The 22,522-nt window shown below is 41.4% G+C and overlaps 1 protein-coding gene across 1 annotated transcript in view; it reads right to left on the bottom strand.

The window, feature by feature from the left end:
• Window positions 1-22,522, bottom strand: part of csmd3b (CUB and Sushi multiple domains 3b) — an 898,971-nt gene that overhangs the window by 698,282 nt on the left and 178,167 nt on the right. The window contains 1 exon segment of the mRNA XM_060942250.1: window positions 428-622. Within this exon segment, the coding sequence (XP_060798233.1) occupies window positions 428-622 (195 nt within the window).

Here is a 22,522-nt window from a genome sequence, read left to right on the forward strand (position 1 = left end):
AGGTTAGTGGGAATGTACATTAAAGAACCCATGCAGAGAAGCGCACACATAATACATAAGACCACCACAAAAACACCACCCAACAGAAATGGCGTACTGCCTTAGTTATCTAGGCCTTTGGATGATTTATTTAAACCAAAGAACTTTGTTCACTCTCACTTTATATGTGTATAGAATAGAAGAACAATCTGTATGCATCATTGCTGAAAGGATGAGTACTCGTATTACCTCACGCCTTCAAGCTCTGTATGTACAAAACTTCAGTGAAAATCTACAAAGGTCATATGAACATTGTCAAAGCCCTAGAATCACAGAGGACTGTACGCCACTGGCGAGAACACACATACAATCAGACTCACAAATGCAGTGTATAGTGTACATCCCATCATGCAGCAATCACATAAACAGTGAACTGCTCGGTGCTTACCTCTGCAGATAGGGACAGGGAAGTCCCATACAGCTGCATTGCCTGCATTGGTCACACAAGTGAGTTGGGGATGGCCATCTAACACATAGCCGCTTACACAGCTGTAGCGGATTTTATCCCCAACGTTGAAGCGGGTCCCGGACAGGATTCCTTTGGGAGGGACTCCTGGGTTCCCACAAGAGCTGCTCTGCAATTCTGAGAATGAGAAAGAACATACGGTATCCAAATCTGCACAAAGTATAATACTCCGCTATTTTACTTGGTACTGGTATTGGCTTGGTATTATATAATTTTCCAACAGCAGTACATATACAGATACGGAAAAAGTTTGTCTTTCATATTGCAAAAATTCCACCCCTGAATACAAAGCAGCCACTCTATGGAAGCTAAAGTTCAGGAGATAGTGATGTGAGGAAAAGTTTTTCACAATCTCTGACTGCAGTTGGGAAACAAGCAGGCTCGAACTCATTTTCACACTACAGTACAGTAAAATCAACGTTTGGTCATCCTGTGCCTTCGTTAAAACAATGTTCTGACTGTAAGAGTAGAGACTATTATTATCTCATTCTCATCTCATTATCTCTAGCCGCTTTATCCTGTTCTACAGGGTCGCAAGCAAGCTGGAGCCTATCCCAGCTGACTACGGGCGAAAGGCGGGGTACACCCCGGACAAGTCGCCAGGTCATCACAGGGCTGACACATAGACACAGACAACCATTCACACTCACATTCACACCTACGGTCAATTTAGAGTCACCAGTTAACCTAACCTGCATGTCTTTGGACTGTGGGGGAAACCGGAGCACCCGGAGGAAACCCATGTGGACACGGGGAGAACATGCAAACTCCACACAGAAAGGCCCTCAACTGGCCACGGGGCTCAAACACGGACCTTCTTGCTGTGAGGCAACAGCGCTAACCACTACACCACCGTGCCGCCCACTATTATTATTATTATTCCACACAAGTCCTTGTTTCCAAAAAAATTATTTCTGTCTTGCTTTATGACCCTATCCTGGTCAGGGTAAAAGAGGATCCAGAGTCTGGGAACAGTAGGAGTGAGACAGGGTACACCCTGGATGATATGACTGGTGGATGGTATGACGGTATCATGTGCACGCACTTCAAGCTTAGAGGTAAAATAGTGCAGTCAATCCATTTCCACAACCATACTTTGAGAGGTGGGAGGAAACCCTCCAGGACATGGGGAGAACATGTGAAACTCCATATAGCATTATCCAAGCACACTTTTGAACCAAGAACCTTTATTTAAAAGTTACACTTATTGTTGGAAAGGCAAATGTGGCAAAAAATGTATTACATTTTTGTTAAAGATTCAAACTAATAACATAAGCACTACTACTACAAGTGGCTGAATGAGAGCTTTAATTAGTTACACCTCATTGTACAGGACCAGTCAAAAGTTTCAAAACTAATTCAGGTGTTTTTTTCTTCATTTTTATTAATTAAAAGGGACTAAATGTCTTAAAGTAATGATGGATGTCGCTTCTCTTTACGTAGTTGAGCAGTTCTTGACATAATATGGATTACTGCAGTTGTGGAATAGGGCTATTTCAAAGTCAAGTCAAAGTCCCCCTCATGCCAGAATCTGGTCTTCCCAGGCAGTCTCCTGTCCCAGGACTAACCAACTCTTTAAGGCATATGGGTGCGCCACCGATCTCCATTTTGATAGCCCTCAGCCTCTCGCCTATACAGCTAGGGTTACAGTGGGGGGCTAGTCCTCTGGTAACCGTGAGGGTTTGGGCCTCTGCATGCTCTTGCGACAAGGCTTTAGCAGATAGCTTTTCGCAGACAGTTGTAATTTATCGTTGAGCGGGGAGTAATAGGCATGCGCAATGTTATTCACCGCCACAACGCAAGGGGGTGCGAAGTCACGAAATCACTAGGAGTAGTTGGTGGGTGTGGTTAGTGGAGTGTTTATCCTCTGGTTACTTATAATGACTAGAACTGGAGTCGTATAGATGTACGTACTTCCTCACTTCCTCGATCAACCGCTCTTCGTGCTGCTCCATCTTCGCTCGTGTTTTTAAAAATGGCGGTAGTGAAAACAAACCAAACCGGGAAAGTAGGGAAGCGGAAGTGCGTGTACAGCGGATGTAGAGTGGACCAATCAGAGCCCTCTTGTCTGCGACGCTGTCTGCGAGGCTTCTGCGGTGGTCTCAATTTTTGGGAGGTGCGCGCAGAGCGTCTGCGAAGGGGGGGGGGGTGTCTACGCAGATGCCATCTGCGACGCCATCTGCGAAGACTGCGTGGTCAGCATAAATTGGCCTTTTGACTTCCCCGCTCGCATCTGTATTGCAGTGTGCCTTGCCAGACAGTAGGTATTATTTTTATGATGGTCTTTGGTATGACCCAACCGTGAGTAGAACTCGCAATCTCCCGGTTGAGAGGTGAACACGCGTGAAGGCGGACACGCTAAGCACTAGGCCAACTCACAGTAATAGGGCTATTTAGTGTATTTTTATTATTTACTATTTACTGCACTAATTAACTTCTGACAAGGCACAGCTGTTAATTGAAAAGCATTCCAGATGACGACCTCATGAAGCTGGTTAAGATAATGCCAATAATGTGCAAAGCATCATCAAAGGAAACGCTGGCTACTTTGAAGAATCTAAAATATGAAACATTTTTTTTTGTTTCACTCTTTTCTGTTTACCACATAACTCCATATATGCTCCATATGTTATTTCATAGTTTTGATGCCTTCAGTATTATTCTACACCATAGAAAACACAAAATACAGAAAAACCTATGAATGAGTAGGGGTGTACAAACTTTTGACCGATACTGTCGTTTTGTCACTTAAAGTCTAGATTTATTTATGTCTTCCACCCAGGTAGCCATCTTGCTTGTACTGCAGCACTGATACTGACCATCCATTCAGTGTGACTCAGTAGGACCTCATTGTAAGCCAGGCTCTTTAGACAGCCTCATCTTACAAAAGCACCCATTTGAGCTTTTATGTTGGTGATTATAGGCTGTAACACTACACCCCTCCTCAAGCCTCTATGTCTGGAAAGCCAACAAGGTTGGCAAAGGCACATAAGTGCTGTCTAAACAATGTAGACAACTGCAGAAGTTAAGACAGCCCAGAGACCTCCCGTAATGGATGTAGTCTGTATTAGTCTGTGGATCACGAGCCAGCAATGTTCATTTTCTCCTCACCCCTTCTCAAGTACATCCAGTCCTTCATCAGATCTTCTATCACCTGAATCAACATTGTTTCACCAGTGTCAAACACCACCACAGACACCAGGAAAGTAACCAAAACGAGAATAAATTCACACCATGGTGGGCACCAAACACACACAACTAGAGGATGCTGCATACTGCATGTGGTGGGCAGCTGACTGAGGTGGAATATTAAAAGGAGCTGTATGCCAGAGGAGGCGGCTAAACAGATCTAGGTGCCGTTGGGAAAGAAAAGAAAAAAAACCCACCCAATAAAATACATACTATATGAATAATACAATATGACACTGATAAAGCAGTTCCTTAATATGAATGAATGAATCACGGACATTGAATAAATGAACAGAAATAAAGGTGGACTGAGATGGAGGGTTTATGCTTCAGCCTGGCTCTGAGCCACAACCAGAACATGCATAAGGCTGACACAAGTGCACCATGATTATCATCATTCATTGCCTCCAACTGACCTTTGCCCTTTCCCTTGAGCCGTACAGTACCTCGCATAAATATTCACCCTCCTTTAACATTTCCACACTTTGTAGTGTTACAACCTGGAACTAAACTGGACTTAAGTGCCACTGTAGTATGCAAAATTACTGAGGAATACACGTAAAATGTGTTACTTTTTGTTTTGGTGAAACCCATAAATTACTTCTGGTGCAACCTGTTACCATCAGAATTCACATAATTCGGGGAATGGAATTCACTTTTGTGCAATTAAAGCATCACATGAGCCCGATATAAGTACACCTGTTCCTGAAGGTCCTAGAATTTGCTTTTTGAAAAGGTTCCATAACAAAACATGTAAAATAATGAAGACCAAGGGGCTATCAAAACAAGTATGAAACAAATTTGTAGTAAAATATTAAATCAGAGTTTTGTTATCTCATCTCATCTCATCATCTGTATCCGCTTTATCCTTCTACAGGGTCGCAGGCAAGCTGGAGCCTATCCCAGCTGACTACGGGCGAAAGGCGGGGTACACCCTGGACAAGTCGCCAGGTCATCACAGGGCTGACACATAGACACAGACAACCATTCACACTCACATTCACACCTACGCTCAATTTAGAGTCACCAGTTAGCCTAACCTGCATGTCTTTGGACTGTGGGGGAAACCGGAGCACCCGGAGGAAACCCACGCGGACACGGGGAGAACATGCAAACTCCGCACAGAAAGGCCCTCAGTGGCCACAGGGCTCGAACCCGGACCTTCTTGCTGTGAAGCGACAGCGCTAACCACTACACCACCGTGCTGCCCGAGTTTTGTTATTTAAAAAAAAAAAAAAACCTGAATACTCCACAGTATTAAAAAATAGGTACCCTATGGGTACATATGGCTACAGCTTATAAATAAAATTGTTTTCTGATACCATGTCCATACAGTAAATATAGCATATATACATGTTATCAATGATACTCGCCTCATCTCTTACAAGCATCACCAAGCTGTGAGCAGCATCAGGGCTTGTAGTATTTTGGTTACCAATTTTGTTTACTGTGTTTTGTTCAAAATACAGTGCTGTGAACTAGATCTATTTTCAAAATGGAAAGAAAGCACTTGTTCAGTAATTGTCTAAGAAGCATTATTTAGTACTAATGAGTACACTTTGTGGCGGCACGGTGGTGTAGTGGTCAGCGCTGTCGCCTCACAGCAAGAAGGTCCTGGGTTCGAGCCCTGGGGCCGGCAAGGGCCTTTCTGTGTGGAGTTTGCATGTTCTCCCCGTGTCCGCGTGGGTTTCCTCCGGGTGCTCCGGTTTCCCCCACAGTCCAAAGACATGCAGGTTAGGTTAACTGGTGACTCTAAATTGACCGTAGGTGTGAATGTGAGTGTGAATGGTTGTCTGTGTCTATGTGTCAGCCCTGTGATGACCTGGCGACTTGTCCAGGGTGTACCCCGCCTTTCGCCCGTAGTCAGCTGGGATAGGCTCCAGCTTGCCTGCGACCCTGTAGAAGGATAAAGCGGCTAGAGATGATGAGATGAGATGAGTACACTTTGTTTCACAAGTGTAGTGTAAAGACTCAAAAAAAAAAAATTACAAAACCTTTCATTGGACCTTTCAGAAGGACCAAACAAAAGCTGTGATAATCAAAAGGTAAATTTTCTTAAAATAAACACCACTTACTTGATATCGAATCAGTAGCCTTGGCGAACCCCGAGGTGAATTTCGTTTATCTTTTTATCTGCCGATTATATTCCGATACTATGAAGTTGTAACGAGGTTTCTCGTATTTTGTTTCTGGTTCTGATTGGTTCCGAAGTTTATCAAGAAGTGGAACGGGTAATCGAACTTGATCAGGATAAGTGCTGATTGGTTACAAAGTTTCGTTATTGTTACACTCATTCTTGCATTCATATAAAACAATGACATAGTGGCTTCGCCACTCGTTCTTGTGTACCTTTGATAACACGAGATCAACTGTTTGCATCGCGAGATCACGATTTGCCGTTCTGGTGATTGTAATGCATATGTGTAGTGCGCTATTGTTACACTCATTCTTACAACACGATGACATAGTGGCTACTGCCTCGCTTCGCCTCTATGAGGCAGGAGCCACAAAAATCAAAAGAATATACCTCACCTGTAACTCTGGCTGTCCACCAAAAGTCTATAACAGGTTAAAGACGGGATTGGTCAGGAAATTGTGAAAGAAGTCTAAGGTAAATCTGAAAGACCAGGAGAGCCGCATTGTTCAATTTGCCCAGACACCCCACAAAGACATTCTGTGCCTTGTGTCTTTGGCATTGTTTGCCAGTTAAAATAAAGCATTTTAAAATGAACATTATCTCTACTGCCTGACAACATGTAAACATTACATTATAGACATTCTTATCCAGAACGACATACAACATACCCAGAGCAGCCTGGGGAGCAGTTGGGTGTTAGGTACCTTGCTTAAGGGCACTTCAGCCATTCCTGCTGGTCCAGGGAGCCAAACCAGCAACCTTTTGGTCCCAAAGCTGCTTCTCTAACCATTAGGCCATGACTTCCCCTAAACAAGTACTGAAGTGAATGAATATCAGAAAACTAATGCTTTTTAACCATGAAATCCTTTTAGGCCAACTAAAACACACTTGGAGACAGATTAAGCACATCTCCAAAAGCCTCCAAGTGTATATGATAACCAGGCATATCTAATCTAGCTTAAGTCAAAAGTAAACTGTATTTTCCTCAACCATTTTACTGATTTTAACTATGGTGTAGCAAAAGCTATACCTGTCCCTGATACCCCAGGAGTTTTGCTCCTTTGCCTGAGTTTCAACACTGCATCATGGGCATGTAATGATCACGATTTATTGTCGTGTGACAATAAATCGCGATGCAAATTTATGATGATTCGAATAGAGGTAATAAACAAATGAACCGTGATTCTTATCAGGCTGCGTAATCTTTGTTTTTCCTAGCTGTAATTGCATTGTTTAGACAGCAGCAATAATGTACGGTAGTAGAAACGCACATGACTTCACCCTAAGTGGAAGTAACACAGCTCTAATGCCACAAAAAACATCTAAAATGGGAAAGAGCTGTTATGTGATTGAGTGTACAAATAGATTTAACAAGAAAATCGGAGCTCTCTTTACACACTGCCGAAAGCTAAAGAAAAAAGAAGCAAATGGAGGTAGAAGAAATGCTTAAAAAAAAGTTTGTTAAGAAGAGGCCTATATGTTATGAACTTTTTCATTTTTAATAAAAGGAATATTTTAGTGAATAGGTGATTGTGTTTTACTCTAATTGTTACAAATGTGGCCCAATGGTGTTTTTTTCTTAAAAAAAAGTGAAAGAATCAAATTGTAAACTGATATTGTGAATTGAATTGAATTGTGTGACTCATTAGATGCCTACAGCATCAGGAAAGCATCAGTTCTACAATGATGAAGATAACATCTATGCTTGCTTCTGCCTTTCACTTGACCATCACCGTCCTCCTCAGCATTCCTAAAGAGAATAATAAAAATAAAAAAAAATCATTGATGTCCTACAAACATTTAATAGTTTGAGGCTTAGGGGCAGAAGCAAATTGAAGCACATGCCATGTCTCACTGCTGTGTTTTCATCTGTGGTGTATTTAAAGCTGTCTGAACCTCAGCTGTCCTCATCCTACATGCTTCAGTGACACTGTTATACATTTGAGCATTAGTTCTCTTTAAAAAAAAAAAAAATATATATATATATATATATATATATATATATATATATATATATATATATATATATATATATATAAAAAAAATCAGCATGTCCAGTGTACTAATGGTTGTTACACAGCAGCCAAGCAATGTGGTCGTGGTGCTTATTGTACTGGCCCGCTGTGAATTCAGATAAGACACAAATGTAGGAAAATTTGTAGTCCCCATTCACACTATGGCCATACTGGTGAAAGTTAAACAGGACACAATCTAAAATAACAGCCAAGAGCAGGTGGTCGGCGAGGATTTATCATGTGTGGCAGACATATTCATGCATAAAAAGGCATCCAGGACTTTAGATTAAGACTCTCAACACATTCAACATTCTACATTAAGCAATCGAGGCAAGAGCACTGCAATCCTCCACAACACGATGATGACAACATTTCAATCAATGAGCACATTTCATCCAGAATGGAATTATGAAGTATGACAATTTTGCCAGCACACTTCACCAGAACGTCATCTTAAAACAGAAATGATTCTTCTGTACTGAAATGATGCAAAACGAATGCTTTCGAGAGAAGAAATTTCAACGACTGTTCCCCTTTTCTCACTTCAGATACCAGACCTTGTGCCAAGGATGGAGCAGTTGGTCGAAGGTTTGATTGAGGACGGAATGGGAAATGGGCTCTTAGCAGTGGAATTATACTTTCTCTCTCTTTCTCTTATCTGCAGGGCCTGGTTGAAGCTGGTCATCCATCTCAGTCTGCCTGCGACATGTGCAGCAATATGCTGGGCCTTGCCAAGAATCTTCTTTAGTGACGGGGCGTTTTGCCTTCACTGTGTATTATAGAGTCCATCAATTGCATTTGCCAGCATCACTGTTCCTTTGGCTGTACTGGGAAGTTAAAATCTGCTCGAGGAAGGATGGAAACACAAGCGCCATCGCTTATGAGTCACCCCAGGAGTTTCACACTGGGAAGGAAATGGAAGTGATGTACTTGATAAACTTTGATTACATGAACAAATTTGTAGTGCTATCACTATAAAGTACTGCATCATAATCATTCATTATTGTGTGTGTGTGTGTGTGTGGGGGGGGGGCACTCCAGATACCCAAATGTATGTGCACAAGCACTGAAAAACTGAGTTTTCATCATATGTCCCCTTAATACTGAATATGCATATAGCCCTAGCATTAAACTTTTAAACTTCCTGCTTATTATTCAGTTATTCAGCTTAAAGCATATACTGTTGGAACGCAGCCCAAGCACCCATAAGGGAATAGAATAAATCGAAAGTCTGTTTCTCGATGCTATTCAGATGTCGCATACATAACTTCAGCTTCCTTGGAAAAAGGGCTGCAGAGATTGTGTGCCTCATATCTGACTCGATTCTAATCTGTTCACATCATTCAACTTTCGTCAGAGGAGAACCGTCAGGGCCTTCTAAGCCTTCAGAGAAGGCCCAAGCATATCAGCATTTCAAATGTTATATTTGATTTCTCTCATTCTTTCATCATTGCATTATAATTATTCTGTTCTAATTCGGCCTCATTTTCTATCAAATTTGCTCCAGAAATGAAAGGGTTACTGTCCTAAAAACATAAAAATCGAGTTATCCAATTTGTTTGTCGTCTCTAGGCTGAGAAGAGTTTAGAGCTGGCTCACTCATTGGTTAGGACTTCATTGCAGGAGGCTGTGGCAGGGTATGTTTATGTAGGAAGCGACAGATGAATTAACCAATCAGATTTTGATTTATAGTGGGCAGGACCAAAAATTTATCGCCCTTGGGCTCCTCAAAGGCCAACACGAGCTTAACCGTGAGTTGTTCATCAGTGGTGTTAGCGAATGCTAATAAAATAGTCAAGCCAGTGCTATCGAGAACAAGTAGCACAGACTAACGACCGAGAAACTAAGATTTCTGTCTCCAGACTCTTCTTCCACGCACACTCGCCACAGTCTTTCACTCAGACTGAAGTATTTGTTTCCCTGTGTAATTTACTTAGTTACTTTTAAAATCAACACTGACAACTACACACAGCAGAGCTACATGGCACCCTGCTGCTCATCCCTTGCAAAATCCTTTGCCCTGTTTCTTTTTTGGTGTGCCTGCCTAAATTTTGGCTGAGCTGAAGTCCCAGCTCAATTAGGAACGGCTCGCCACTGAGTTTAATAATGATTGGGCTATGAGAAGCCTGATAAAAGCAAATTGGCTATTGGATGGAGCTTAGGTCATCTTTATGAATCTTTTCTGCGTGGGCTCCTCATTACTAAGTAACCAATGTCAGTTATACAGTGGATATAAAAAGTGTACGCGCCCGGTTAAAATGATAGTTTTTTCTGATGTAAAAAAATGAGACCACGATAAATTATTTCAAAACTTCTCTCACCTTGAATGTGACCTATAACCTGTACAATTCAATTGAAAAAGAAACAAATCTGTTCGGGGGAAAACATAAAAAAGTACAATAAGCTGGTTGCATAAGTGTGCACACCCTTAAACTAATACTTTGTTGAAGCAGCTTTTGATTTAATTACAGCATTCAGTCTTTTTGGGTTCACACCTGCCATCAGTTAAAATGACTCTGATTAACCCCAAATAAATTTCAGACATTTACTCCATTGCATCCTCCAGCAAAAGCCAGGGTTCACAGAGAGCTTATAAAGCGTCAAAGGGATCTCCTTGTTGAAAGGTATCAGTCAGGAGAAGGGTACAAAAACATTTCCATGGCATTAGATGTACCATGGAGCACAGTGAAGACAGTCATCAAGAAGTGGAGAAAATTGATGAAAAGACAAGACGAAAACTGGTCAGGGAGGCTGCCAAGAGGCCTACAGCAACACTGAAGGAGCTGCAGGAATTTCTGGCAAGTACTGGTTGTGTACTACATGTGACTACAATCTCCCGTATTCTCCATATGTCTGGACTATGAGGTCGGGTCAAAGAAAAACATCCAGGCCCGGCTACATTTTGCAAAAATAAAAAAATAAAAATACATCAACTCTCCCAAAAGCATGTGGGGAAAACGTCTTGTGGTCTGATGAAACCAAGGTTGAACATTTTGGCCACAATTTCAAAAGGTATGTTTGGTGCAAAAACAACACTGCACATCACCAAAAGAACACCATACCCATGGTGAAGCATGGTGGTGGCAGCATCATGTTTTGGGGTTGTTTTTCTTCAGCTGGAACAGGGGCTTTAGTCAAGGTGGAGGAAATTATGAACAGTTCTAAATACCAGTCAATTTTGGCCCAAAACTTTCAGGTGTCTGCTAGAAAGCTGAAGAGGAATTTCATCTTTCAGCATGACAATGACCCCAAAAAAGTTTTGGAATGACCCAGCCAGAGCCCAGACCTAAATCCAATTAAAAATCTGTGGGGTGACCTGAAGAGGGCTGTGCACAAGAGATGCCCTTGCAATCTGACAGATTTGGAGCTCTTTTGCAAGGAAGAGTGGGCAAATATTGCCAAGTCTAGATGTGGCAGGCTGATAGACTCCGACCCAAAAAGACTGAATGCTGTAATTAAATCAAAAGGTGCTTCAACAAAGTATTAGTTTAAGGGTGCGCACACTTATGCAACCAGCTTATTGTACTTTTTTATTTTTTGTTTTTCTCCCTCACAGATTTGTTTGTTTTTCAACTGAATTGTACAGGTTATAGGTCACATTAAAGGTGGGAAAAGTTTTGAAATAATTTATCGTGGTCTCATTTTTTTACATCAGAAAAAAAACTATCATTTTAACAGGGTGTGTACACTTTTTATATCCACTGTATGTATTTATAACTGAGAAATTCAAACATGGACCTACTGACATATAATAGGAGGACACAGAATAGCAACAAACATTAAAGCATGAAATTAAAACAATCTGCACATTCCAAGACATTGGCTGAAGTTGAACAGTTGTCTCATCGCATCAGTGCAAGGAAGTAAAGCTGAGAGCTTAACGTATTGCCTCCAGCTCTTTCTGCCACACTGTCAAAGAGGACTCAACTCCAACACAGCCACTGTGATAGAAAAACAAATAGCTTGTCCCACAGGACAGACGGGCTAGTGAGCAGTCCAAATCAAGAACAAGAAGAAGCCTTTATTTATCACATGTACACTCAAGCACAGAGTGAAATTCCTTCTCTGCATTTAGCCCATCTGAAGCAGTGAATACACACAAGTGAGTAATGAGCACACACACATACCCAGAACAGTGGGTAGCTATGCTACAGCACCCAGGGAGCAGTTGTGGGTTAGGTGCCTTGCTCAAGGGCACTTCAGCCCAACCTTCATGTTAACCTCACCGCACGTCTTTGAATGGGGAAACCGGAGGAAACCCACGCAGACACGGGGAGAACATGCAAACTCCACACAGAAAGGCCCTCGCCGGCCACTGGGCTCAAACCCAGGACCTTCTTGCTGTGAGGCGACAGTGCTAACCACTACACCACCGTGCCACCCAAGAGTGGGGACCAAAAAAAAAAAAAATCCTCAGCCTTGTCACTGCACAAGACATTAGTAACCAAATTAGGATTTAATAAAGCAAGGAGCCATTACTGCAGCATCATGCTGTCCTGGGAATAGGAAGATCCATATCTTCACTTTGATCATATTTTCAGGACGATAAGGTACATGTTTGTACCCTAGCAGGTGCTTCAACTTGTACATCAGAGGAATGTGGTATGCAAGTCAGAAGACTGGAAGAAGGGGAAAAAAAATGAAGCAATAACTTGGAGTTGGACAAAAATGCTATGGTCTGTGTAGTGAGACTGGTAGTTTGAAGATGCTTCATGTTACTTTGTTCGACAAATTTTAAGGAAGAAAGAAGCCAATTCGCACTTTATATCCCGATGGTCTAGCTGGCAATTTATCATCTTCTTCCAACCTTTGGTTTGTTTGTAATGACCTAATTTAGAGTAAATGTACCTTTGCTGTATTCTGTTGCTTCACATTATGGTTTCACTGATAGGAAATAACAAAAGGCAATGGCAGACGTCAAGGGTTATATTCAATAATGCATAAAGAGACATGACAGCCTTATTTTGTGCAGTATGAATGATGTGAGTGTGCCCTTAGGCACATACACACAAGCTATTCTCATGAATTTAAATTAATGAAGGCAAAAACCAAAACTTTACACACTTTGATCATCTCTCTCAGGAAATTGTAAAGATGAGATGCAATTCCTTTTTGTAAATTATTCGAATCAAAGACAGGTGTGTGTGTGTGGGGGGGGGGCATAATTATTTTCTCTCCTGTCACCACCCATTTTCTAAGCAAAAATAAGGACAGCTGGACCGGTGGTGTTATAATTTCCTGAAATTCAGTGGAACCTAAAGATCAGCCTTGCAGCTCAATCATTTATTGATCAGAGACTTAATCTTGTATGGATGGGCTGTGGGGTGGGGTGGGGTGGTGTCAGGTTCAGACTAAGAGTGACAGACAACACACTGATGGACCTAGCATCAACTGCCCATGTCTACTGTAGCACCACGGAGTTCGATTCTTATCAAAGGGTAACCAAAATGGAACCGAAGCTCAATTCTCTAAATAATGACTGGAAGTGTTTTTGACTTGGCAACAGTATAAATAGCCAACTGAGGCAATTAGATATCGAGACCTCAAAACATTTTTTCTCAACAAAAATTAGTTTGTCAAGCTTGTACACTTCCTGTATGCTCACATGTCATAAGATGTGCACTTCAAAGAACAAACACCAAAGATCAATATGCACTTATTTGTTCATTTATTGATTAATTGTTGGATTTAGTTTAGAACCGAAATCTTCAAGAAACTATAGTGTTTGGCAGAAAGGGTTTTGATCTGGACAGCATGATGGTGCAGTGGTTAGCACTGTCGCCTCACAATGAGAAGGTTCTAGGTTTGAACCTCATGGCTGCCAGGAGCTTTTTCTGGGTGTGGCATGGTGGTGCAGTGATTAGCACTGTTGCCTCACAGCAAGAATGTTCTGGGTTCGAGCCCAGTGGCCGACGGGGGCCTTTCTGTGCGGAGTTTGCATGTTGGACTCTGTGTGGACATGCAGGTTAGACTAATTGGTGGCTCTAAATAGACTGCAGGTGTGAATGTGAGTGTGAATGGTTGTTTGTCTCTGTGTCAGCCCTGTGATGACCTGGCGACTTGTCCAAGGTGTACCCCGCCTCTCGCCCATAGTCAGCTGGGACAGGCTCCAGCTTGCCTGCGACCCTGTAGGACAGGATTAGCGGCTACAGATAATGGATGGATGAATGATTTCACTCTGCTGTGATCTAAATCTGTTCCTGCCTCTCATGCTGCAACAAAGAAATGTCTTCATGAAACATTGACACTTAGGAAGGTCTGCAAATCATAGTATGGGAACCGGAACAAGACAAAACAGACCATCTCAGCCAACAGGATAGTAAATGTTCCGCATATGGGGGTTCATATTGAAGATGAACATATTGTAAAGCTTTTAATTGATTAGGTTCAGTCTGACTTTGCTGAATCTGAGGTCCTGATTCACCAAGTTTGAAGAAATCCTTTTCCTCGCCTTTACAAGCCCTAATTAATATTTAGTTAATTGGGTCCTGGAATTAAATTAACAACATTTCTGTACTGCAGCAAAAGGCATAAAACAACAAAAAATGAAAACAATACAAGGTTGTATCAACAAGAATTTCACATTTCGACAGCACTGGGGAAAAAAAAAAAAAAAAGAGGCTGGTAAGTCTTGATTAGAGTTTTAGGTCACACCAGTTGCTCCAACCAGAAAACGTTTTGAACGCTTACCACTTTCAGCTCTTACTTAGCCACATGAAAACATGCTGTTTAACATAGTGTTTAATTATCTTAACTTAGGGTTGTTCAAGGGGGGTTTGGATGGAAAATATGTTTATTATTCTTTCTAAAAGCTTTCAAAGTAAAATAATTTGTTGTCGCTTTCTACAAAATGAAAAGAATCTTTGGGTGTACGCTGGTAGGTTAACTGCATGTATCTGGTAACATACTACTCATGGAGAGTGCATTATAAACCTACATAACTATGCCATATACATGGCATGACATACAGCGTCTCTGTCAGATGTAAAGCAGCATTATATTACCGTTACCAAACCTGTAACATGAACATTACCAAAACTGTAACATGAACTGTAACATTACTGTCATAATAACTGCCTTACTCTTTGACATCATGACTTAGCTTATGCAACATGCTAATGTTTTGATCATGTGAGCCAAAATTTGTCATCATGGCATCAAACATTATGGCAACTATCATGGCAATCATTCTAATGTAACATATAATAATTACATCACTGACAATCCATGACAACATGCGACATCTTCCAGTACATGTTTATGGCATGGTTATGTCAGTCTCAAGTTAAGTTTTTCTTTTCTTTTTTTTTTTTTTGTTTATCTTTGCTTGTGCCAATGAAAGTTTCCTAAACTTTGGTAGGCATATCCTAAGGCAGTGTGATGATGGACACATAACCTAGATAAGTTCATACTTTTTTAAGTAAACCCAATCTAGTCTTTGTTACATATTGAAAGTTTGTTGTTGTTGTTTTAAATTGTCATAACACCATAGTCTCTTTTTCAATGGACACTTTGACCAGTTCTTAGATTCAAAGCCTCTTTTAAGCTGACAGTTTTGACAATTTTGACAGTTACTCATAAAAACTGAATCAGCAGCTTCCTGATGTAAGGGGGGGGGGACAACAAAAACAAAATATCATATACAGTACGTACATGTGCAACCAATACATTTATCAACGAACACTTCTTTTTAAGTGTTTCTCTAGAAAACCAATTCTTTCTGCCTTCCCGTTTTTATATAGAAAGCATGCCATGTGTTTGCCAAACCAATGTATTCTCAGTAAAGTCGTTCTTTATATTACAATCCAAGTCACACTGATGGAAAAGAAATTCATCAAGGTGATAACAGGGAAGCCTTGTATGACGATTGAGATCAAATAAGCTCGTCTGCTGTTGTCAGATACTGCTGAGCTTAGCAAGGTCCAAATACAACTTTTACTATCAAGGACCAGAGATGCCCTTGGGAAAGAACTTAAATGAAGGCCTACACTGGTGTTAAAGCTCAGTACCACAACCTCTCACTTTCAAACAGGGAAAATAAACTGATTCCCATTCCCTACAGGCATTACAGGCAGCAGGCTACAAAGATGAATGTCTGCAAGTGAATTGGAGGGGGGTTCATTGAAAAATATGTATGTTTCAAAAGCAAGGAAAGTAAAAGGAGAGTCAGCGTTTTATCCTCACTCGCTGGTGTTGACTGCTCTTAACTCTGTCGTGGATTAAAAGTAAACAATTGATAATTGCATGGATTATATTTTCTATTCTAAGAAAAAAAAGCACTGAACCAAATCACAGGCATTAGAATGAGGTGTGAACATGCTGCTCTGTATGTAGTGATGGCATCCACCAATATTCAGACATCTTTATCTGTCTGAATCTTACATCTAACAGCCATGCACAAACCAAATGGAATTCAACCAAGATAGGAATTAATCTACCATTCCTTTCTACCAAAGTGCATGATCTTATTTTCTTAAGTCTAACTGAAAATGCTCCACTGAATACAACTCACCACTTGAGAAGACTTAGAGTAGGTCCATAAAGGAAAACTATCATTCATTCATTCATTCATTCATTCATTCCTGGGCCCTATTTTCCCATCTCTTTGGGTCCAGATATTTACTAGGGACAAAAAAGATTGAAACTGGTCCAGTATTGAGTTAGAACTCTCACAGGCAACCACAAAATGGCTATACAGTGTAATCCTATGAGGCAAAACATCTGCGTCAAAATAAACGATTTGTTTTTGCCACTGACAGACTCATAATATTATTAGTAGTGTCTGACAACATGGAAAGGATCCCTACAGAGATACACCTGTGTCTGTTTACCTCAACAACTGTAAAGAAACCATAGTAAATGACTGTTTCCAGAGTCATTGTTTAACCTTTCTCTTCTTCCAGTCTCTGATACAGCACCCCATTTCATACTCATCGTCACTTATCACATGGGGGCTGTTTTCTGGTGTTTATAAAAGGGATCCTTTCCATGTTGTCAGACATTCATTCGTATTGTCATAATACTTGGGTATTGATTTGTGAATAGACTTCTTCACAAATTCACCAGTGCTACATCAGGGATGTGATGGGCACTGGATGTGAAGCAGAAACACACCCTGGATCCACCATGCTGGTGTGGCTTTTAGCATAGGATTAACCCTGGAGATATGCGTGTGGGATGAACCTGCAACCCACTGCGGCAACTAAAAATATAAAATGTGCCACAAAATACCCTCTTAAATTAAGCTGCACACATTCGATACACCACCCAAACATGATGTGCTTCTTTGGCAAAGCACAGATTAATTCCACCCTTAGTCACAGACAAAAAAATAAAAATAAAAAAAAAAAACTAAATCAAAACTGGTGAGTTCACAATGTAGGAGTCAAATCACTGTGATGGAGTAGAAAACTGCTGAAGTTTGTTTGCTGTGTGCATGTCAAGAACGCTCAAAAACAAGAAAAGGCAATCAGGACCATGGACAGGGTCCATACTGCTCCCTCATGACGAGCCCTACAGTACACTGCTGTTAAACCTCAGGACCATAACCTCTCACTTTCAAACATGGAACATAAACCGATTCCCATTCTCCGCAGCAGGCTGCAATGTCGACAAGCTAACTGGATGACAGCTGAAAAAAAAATTATACACACACTTTATACAATATATATATGTATGTATGTGTGTGTGTGTGTGCGTTTAAAAAGCAAAAAAAAAAAAGGAAAAGGACATTCAGCACTTCATCTTCACTCAACGCCACTGACTGCTCTCACACAGGTCAACAATTTCACTATAGAAACCCCATGGGAAGGCTTAAATGGGTATTTACTGCCAACTGGACAGGTTGTTTAAAATCTTTCTTGTATTTCCTTTAAGACTGGTGCACACTATAGGATTTTTCATTCAATTTAGCCCCGCTTGGCCTGTCCTGACAAATTTTTGAGATCAGGGTGAAAAATCGCCCTTCTGAGGTTCAAGCAAGTCTTTTATTGGTGTTTTTGTGTTCGATAGTAGACAAGACGGCTGATGATAATGTGCATGCCTGAATGCAGAACACGCTTTAGATTTAATGAGATCAAATTGCTGAGAACTGCTGAAGAATCCCAAAATGAGGGAATTCCTGGAATGACCTGTTCTTTGTAAATTATGCAATGTGTGCAGTAATAGGGTGGAAAAGAAGTCATTAAATGCACGATGCTCTCTATTGTGATGAATTTGGAAAGTCATTTGGCTTAATGCACATACCACTATGAATAAAGGTATAGAGTTCTGAGAATCTAGGTAACTTGAGCTCGATTATTTTCAGTTACTGACAATTAGCTTAAGAAATACTGTATATAAAATAAAAAAAAATACAACTTGAGCTAAAGAACAATGACTAGTACAAAATAGCAGCCAACAGATTGGTTTTTATTTGTACTGTTCACTACAGAGTACTAGAAAGTTGTGTGTGTGTGTAGGTTCTACAACAAGAAAAAGAAAATTTCCAAATTGATGTGATAATACATCCCTGGAAAAAATTTATATTATATATATATGCTGCTTTTATGTTCTAGACAATTAAACTGTGAATTGTTAACTTGCAAGGTATAGCACCATTAGAGGGAAATCAATATCACACAAGCCTAATGATAACATCTCATCTCATCTCATTATCTCTAGCCACATTATCCTGTTCTACAGGGTCGCAGGCAAGCTGGAGCCTATCCCAGCTGACTACGGGCGAAAGGCGGGGTACACCCTGGACAAGTCGCCAGGTCATCACAGGGCTGACACATAGACACAGACAACCATTCACACTCACATTCACACCTACGGTCAATTTAGAGTCACCAGTTAGCCTAACCTGCATGTCTCTGGACTGTGGGGGAAACTGGAGCACCCGGAGGAAACCCACGTGGACACGGGGAGAACATGCAAACTCCGCACAGAAAGGCCCTCACCGGCCACGGGGCTCGAACCTGGACCTTCTTGCTGTGAGGCAACAGCGCTAACCACTACACCACCGTGCTGCCCCTAATGATAACAATTAAATACAATTAATTATGCAGCAGCCCTCTGTTTTACGTTATTGGCTCTGTTTGATAGCTTTTAGCCAACTCCATCAGAAACTGTTTCCTGGTGACATCATCAATGTCCCTTCTTCCTGGCAACCTTGAAGTTCCTCTTATTCCTTTAAGAGGAACTCAAAATGGCTACCAGTAAGGATAGAAGAGTATGATGATGAGAATGCTTCAAATAAAACAGTAGCTGACAGAGAAATGATAGAGGAAGAATAATGGATGGGTGAATCAGTATGTCATAAAACTAAGAGCTCCTCTGGCCCTTGCTCAACCCTGGAAATGGGCAAAAGCATGGTGGACACATCATAAACCATAGACACAAGATTCTTTGATAAACTGTTTATGACATACTATTTATAAATCTATGATTTTATTAGCCAAAGGAGCACTTAGATATATGCAAGCATAGTATATAAAAATCATAGCTTTTTTGATAACATTTCTGATGTGCGTATATTCATCCATCCATCCATCCATTATCTATACTGCTTATTCATCAGGGTCGTGGGGAAAAGTGCCACCTATCCCAGCTGAATTTTGGCAGAATTCTGGTTGGATATTTGACTCCTCTTTTTGGCAGAAGTGGTAGAGTTCAATTAAATTTTTATGTGTCCTGGCATGGACCTGGCTTTTAAGCATAGTCCAAATATTTTTGATAGTTTTGAGGTCAAGACTTAATAATTCAGCTTCCTGTTCACCTGCTTTATCTATTCCACAAGCAGCTTTGATTTGTGTCTGGGGTCATTGTCCTGTTGGAACACCCAATTGTGTCCAAATTTCTGATGGTTTGAGGTTATGCTGAAGAATTCTGAGGTTCTTCATTATTCCATCCACTTTGTGCAGTGCACCAGTTCCACTGGCAGCAAAACAGTCCCCGAGCATGATGTGACCACCATCATGCTTCACAGTTGGTGCAGTGTTCCTTTGTACCTCTAGCCATTGTGGCCAAACAGCTCAATCTTTATCTCACTCCACTTCCTGGCCTCGGGGAAGACGCCCTTGCTCCAACTCCTGGCTTCGAAGATGATGTCATCACTATGCTTCCTGACTGCAGGAAGGAGATCTTCGCTCCACCTCCTGGCTTTGGGATTGATGCCCTTGCTCTGCCAGCTGAATCTTTCAAGAGCGCCATACTTATGATCAAGTCCATGCCTGAGTCCATCCCCACATCTATGCCTGAGTCCAAACCCTTGTCTGTGCTTGAGTCTATGCCTGTGTCTGTATACATGCGTCAGAGGCATCCAGCATCATGCCCTTGCTCAAACCTAAACACATGCCCTCACCCAGGCCAAAGACTGATGGGGCATGGTCCAGCACCATGCCCTTGCCCAGAGCCCCTGGACCACCAGTTAGTCAAGTTTATTTCTATAGCGCTTTTAACAATAGACATTGTCGCAAAGCAGCTTTACAGAATTTGAATGACTTAAAACATGAGCTAATTTTATCCCTAATCTATCCCCAATAAGCAAGCCTGTGGCGACGGTGGCAAGGAAAAACTCCCTCAGACAACGTGAGGAAAAACGAGAGGAAAAACTCCCCTCGAGAGGAACCAGACTCAAAAGGGAACCCATCCTCATTTGGGCAACAACAGACAACATGACTATAACATTAACAGTTTTAACATGAAGTCAGTTTTGTTGATGTTATAAACTCTTCATTGATGGAAACTTGAGTGGAAAACTGTTCATGACAACTGCAGTCCTAAAGTTAGCAAGTCAACTGTAGTCCTCAGCCATAAAAGCATTACTGTAAGTGTCCAGGGCGTCTTCCAAGTGTGACTTTCAACTGTCCATATAGGGCCGTCCTCCACAGGAACGATGTGATGAGACTCCAACCAGACACAGGGCACCAGGATGGAGTTATGGGCCTTGTTTGGCACTCCAGGAGTCACTCCTTCAGAGGCAGGATTTTGTGATTAACTCTCCCTCACTCCAAGTGCTGCACTGCATGGTGAACCTACTTTTGGGTTCATGGTGATGGACTACACATCTTGATTTCAATTCCTGGAATGCACTGCAAACCTGTGCAGGCGCCACTCCAACACACACAGCCGTTCCTACTTTGGCTGATTACAGACTGTCTATAAAGTCCCTTCACACACACCTGCAGCACCAGATATTGTTTGTACACACTTGTTGGACTCTGCCAAGCCTTCTGTTTCTCAAGTTTGACTGCCTCATTTCTGGTTTTTGTATTTTGTACACTGTCTGGCCAACCTTTTGGATTTATAGAAGCAAATACTCTCAAGTCTTTGATTGGATAATTACTGCAGTGACTAATATGTTTCAACTAGCAACAATTCTTTTAACCCTGATGCAGTGAATAGCTACTCATTTCTTTAACAACCATGTTGGAAGACGTATCCCGCGATCATGGAAAAGATGTTACTGTGTTCCAGAAGGTCAAATTATTGGCCTGAATCAAGTAAAGAAAACAACTAAGGAAACTGCTGAAATTACAGGAATTGGGTTAAAAACTCATCTCATTATCTCTAGCCGCTTTATCCTTCTACAGGGTCGCAGGCAAGCTGGAGCCTATCCCAGCTGACTATGGGCGAAAGGCGGGGTACACCCTGGACAAGTCGCCAGGTCATCACAGGGCTGACACATAGACACAGACAATCATTCACACTCACACCTACGGTCAATTTAGAGCCACCAGTTAACCTAACCTGCATGTCTTTTGGACTGTGGGGGAAACCGGAGCACCCGGAGGAAACCCACACGAACACGGGGAGAACATGCAAACTCCACACAGAAAGGCCCTCGCCGGCCACGGGGCTCGAACCCGGACCTTCTTGCTGTGAGGCGACAGCGCTAACCACTACACCACCGTGCCGCCCGGGTTAAAAACTGTTCAACACATTATTAAACCCTAGAAGGATAGTGGTGAACCATCAACTTTGTGGAAGAAGTGTGTTTAGGAATATATATATATAAATTTTTTTTTTTTTTTTTTTTTTTTTGAATGACCGCTATCAGAGATGACTTGAATGCTTGCTGAAGTCAAATAGGGGGGAAAAAAAACCCCAAAAAACAAAAAAACAATAGTAGGAATCACGACTATGTTTAATAGTGAAAGTATGTGCATTGCCAAACGTGACAAGAACTCACAGGATTAGGATTAAACAGCTGAGTGGCCGTAAAAAAAAAAAAAAAAAAAAAAAAAAACCAACCACTTGTTAGTGTGGCCAATTGAGACAAAAGGCTTCAATTTGTTAGGGAGCATAAAGATTGGACTCTGGAGCAATGGAAAAGGTCATGTGGTTTGATAAGTCCAGACTGACCCTATTCCTGAGTGATGGGTGTGTCAGAGTAAGAAGGGAAGCACATGAAGCGATGCACCCATCATCCATAGTGGCCGCTGTACAAGCCTCTGGAGGCAGTGTTATGATCTGGGGTTGCTTCGGTTGGTCAGGTCAAGGCTCAGCAACATTATGTTGCAATAAAATGAAGTCAGCTGACGACCTGAATGTACTGAATGACCAGATTATCACATAGATGGATTTTTTTCTTCCCTGATGAAGCACGAATAAAATTAGTTAAAGAGTGGTTCAGGAAGCATGAGAAATCATTTTCACACATGAACTGACCGCCACAGAGTCCTGACCTTA

Source organism: Neoarius graeffei, chromosome 16 (genome assembly GCF_027579695.1).
Source record: "Neoarius graeffei isolate fNeoGra1 chromosome 16, fNeoGra1.pri, whole genome shotgun sequence".
NCBI classification, from domain to species: Eukaryota; Metazoa; Chordata; class Actinopteri; order Siluriformes; family Ariidae; genus Neoarius; species Neoarius graeffei.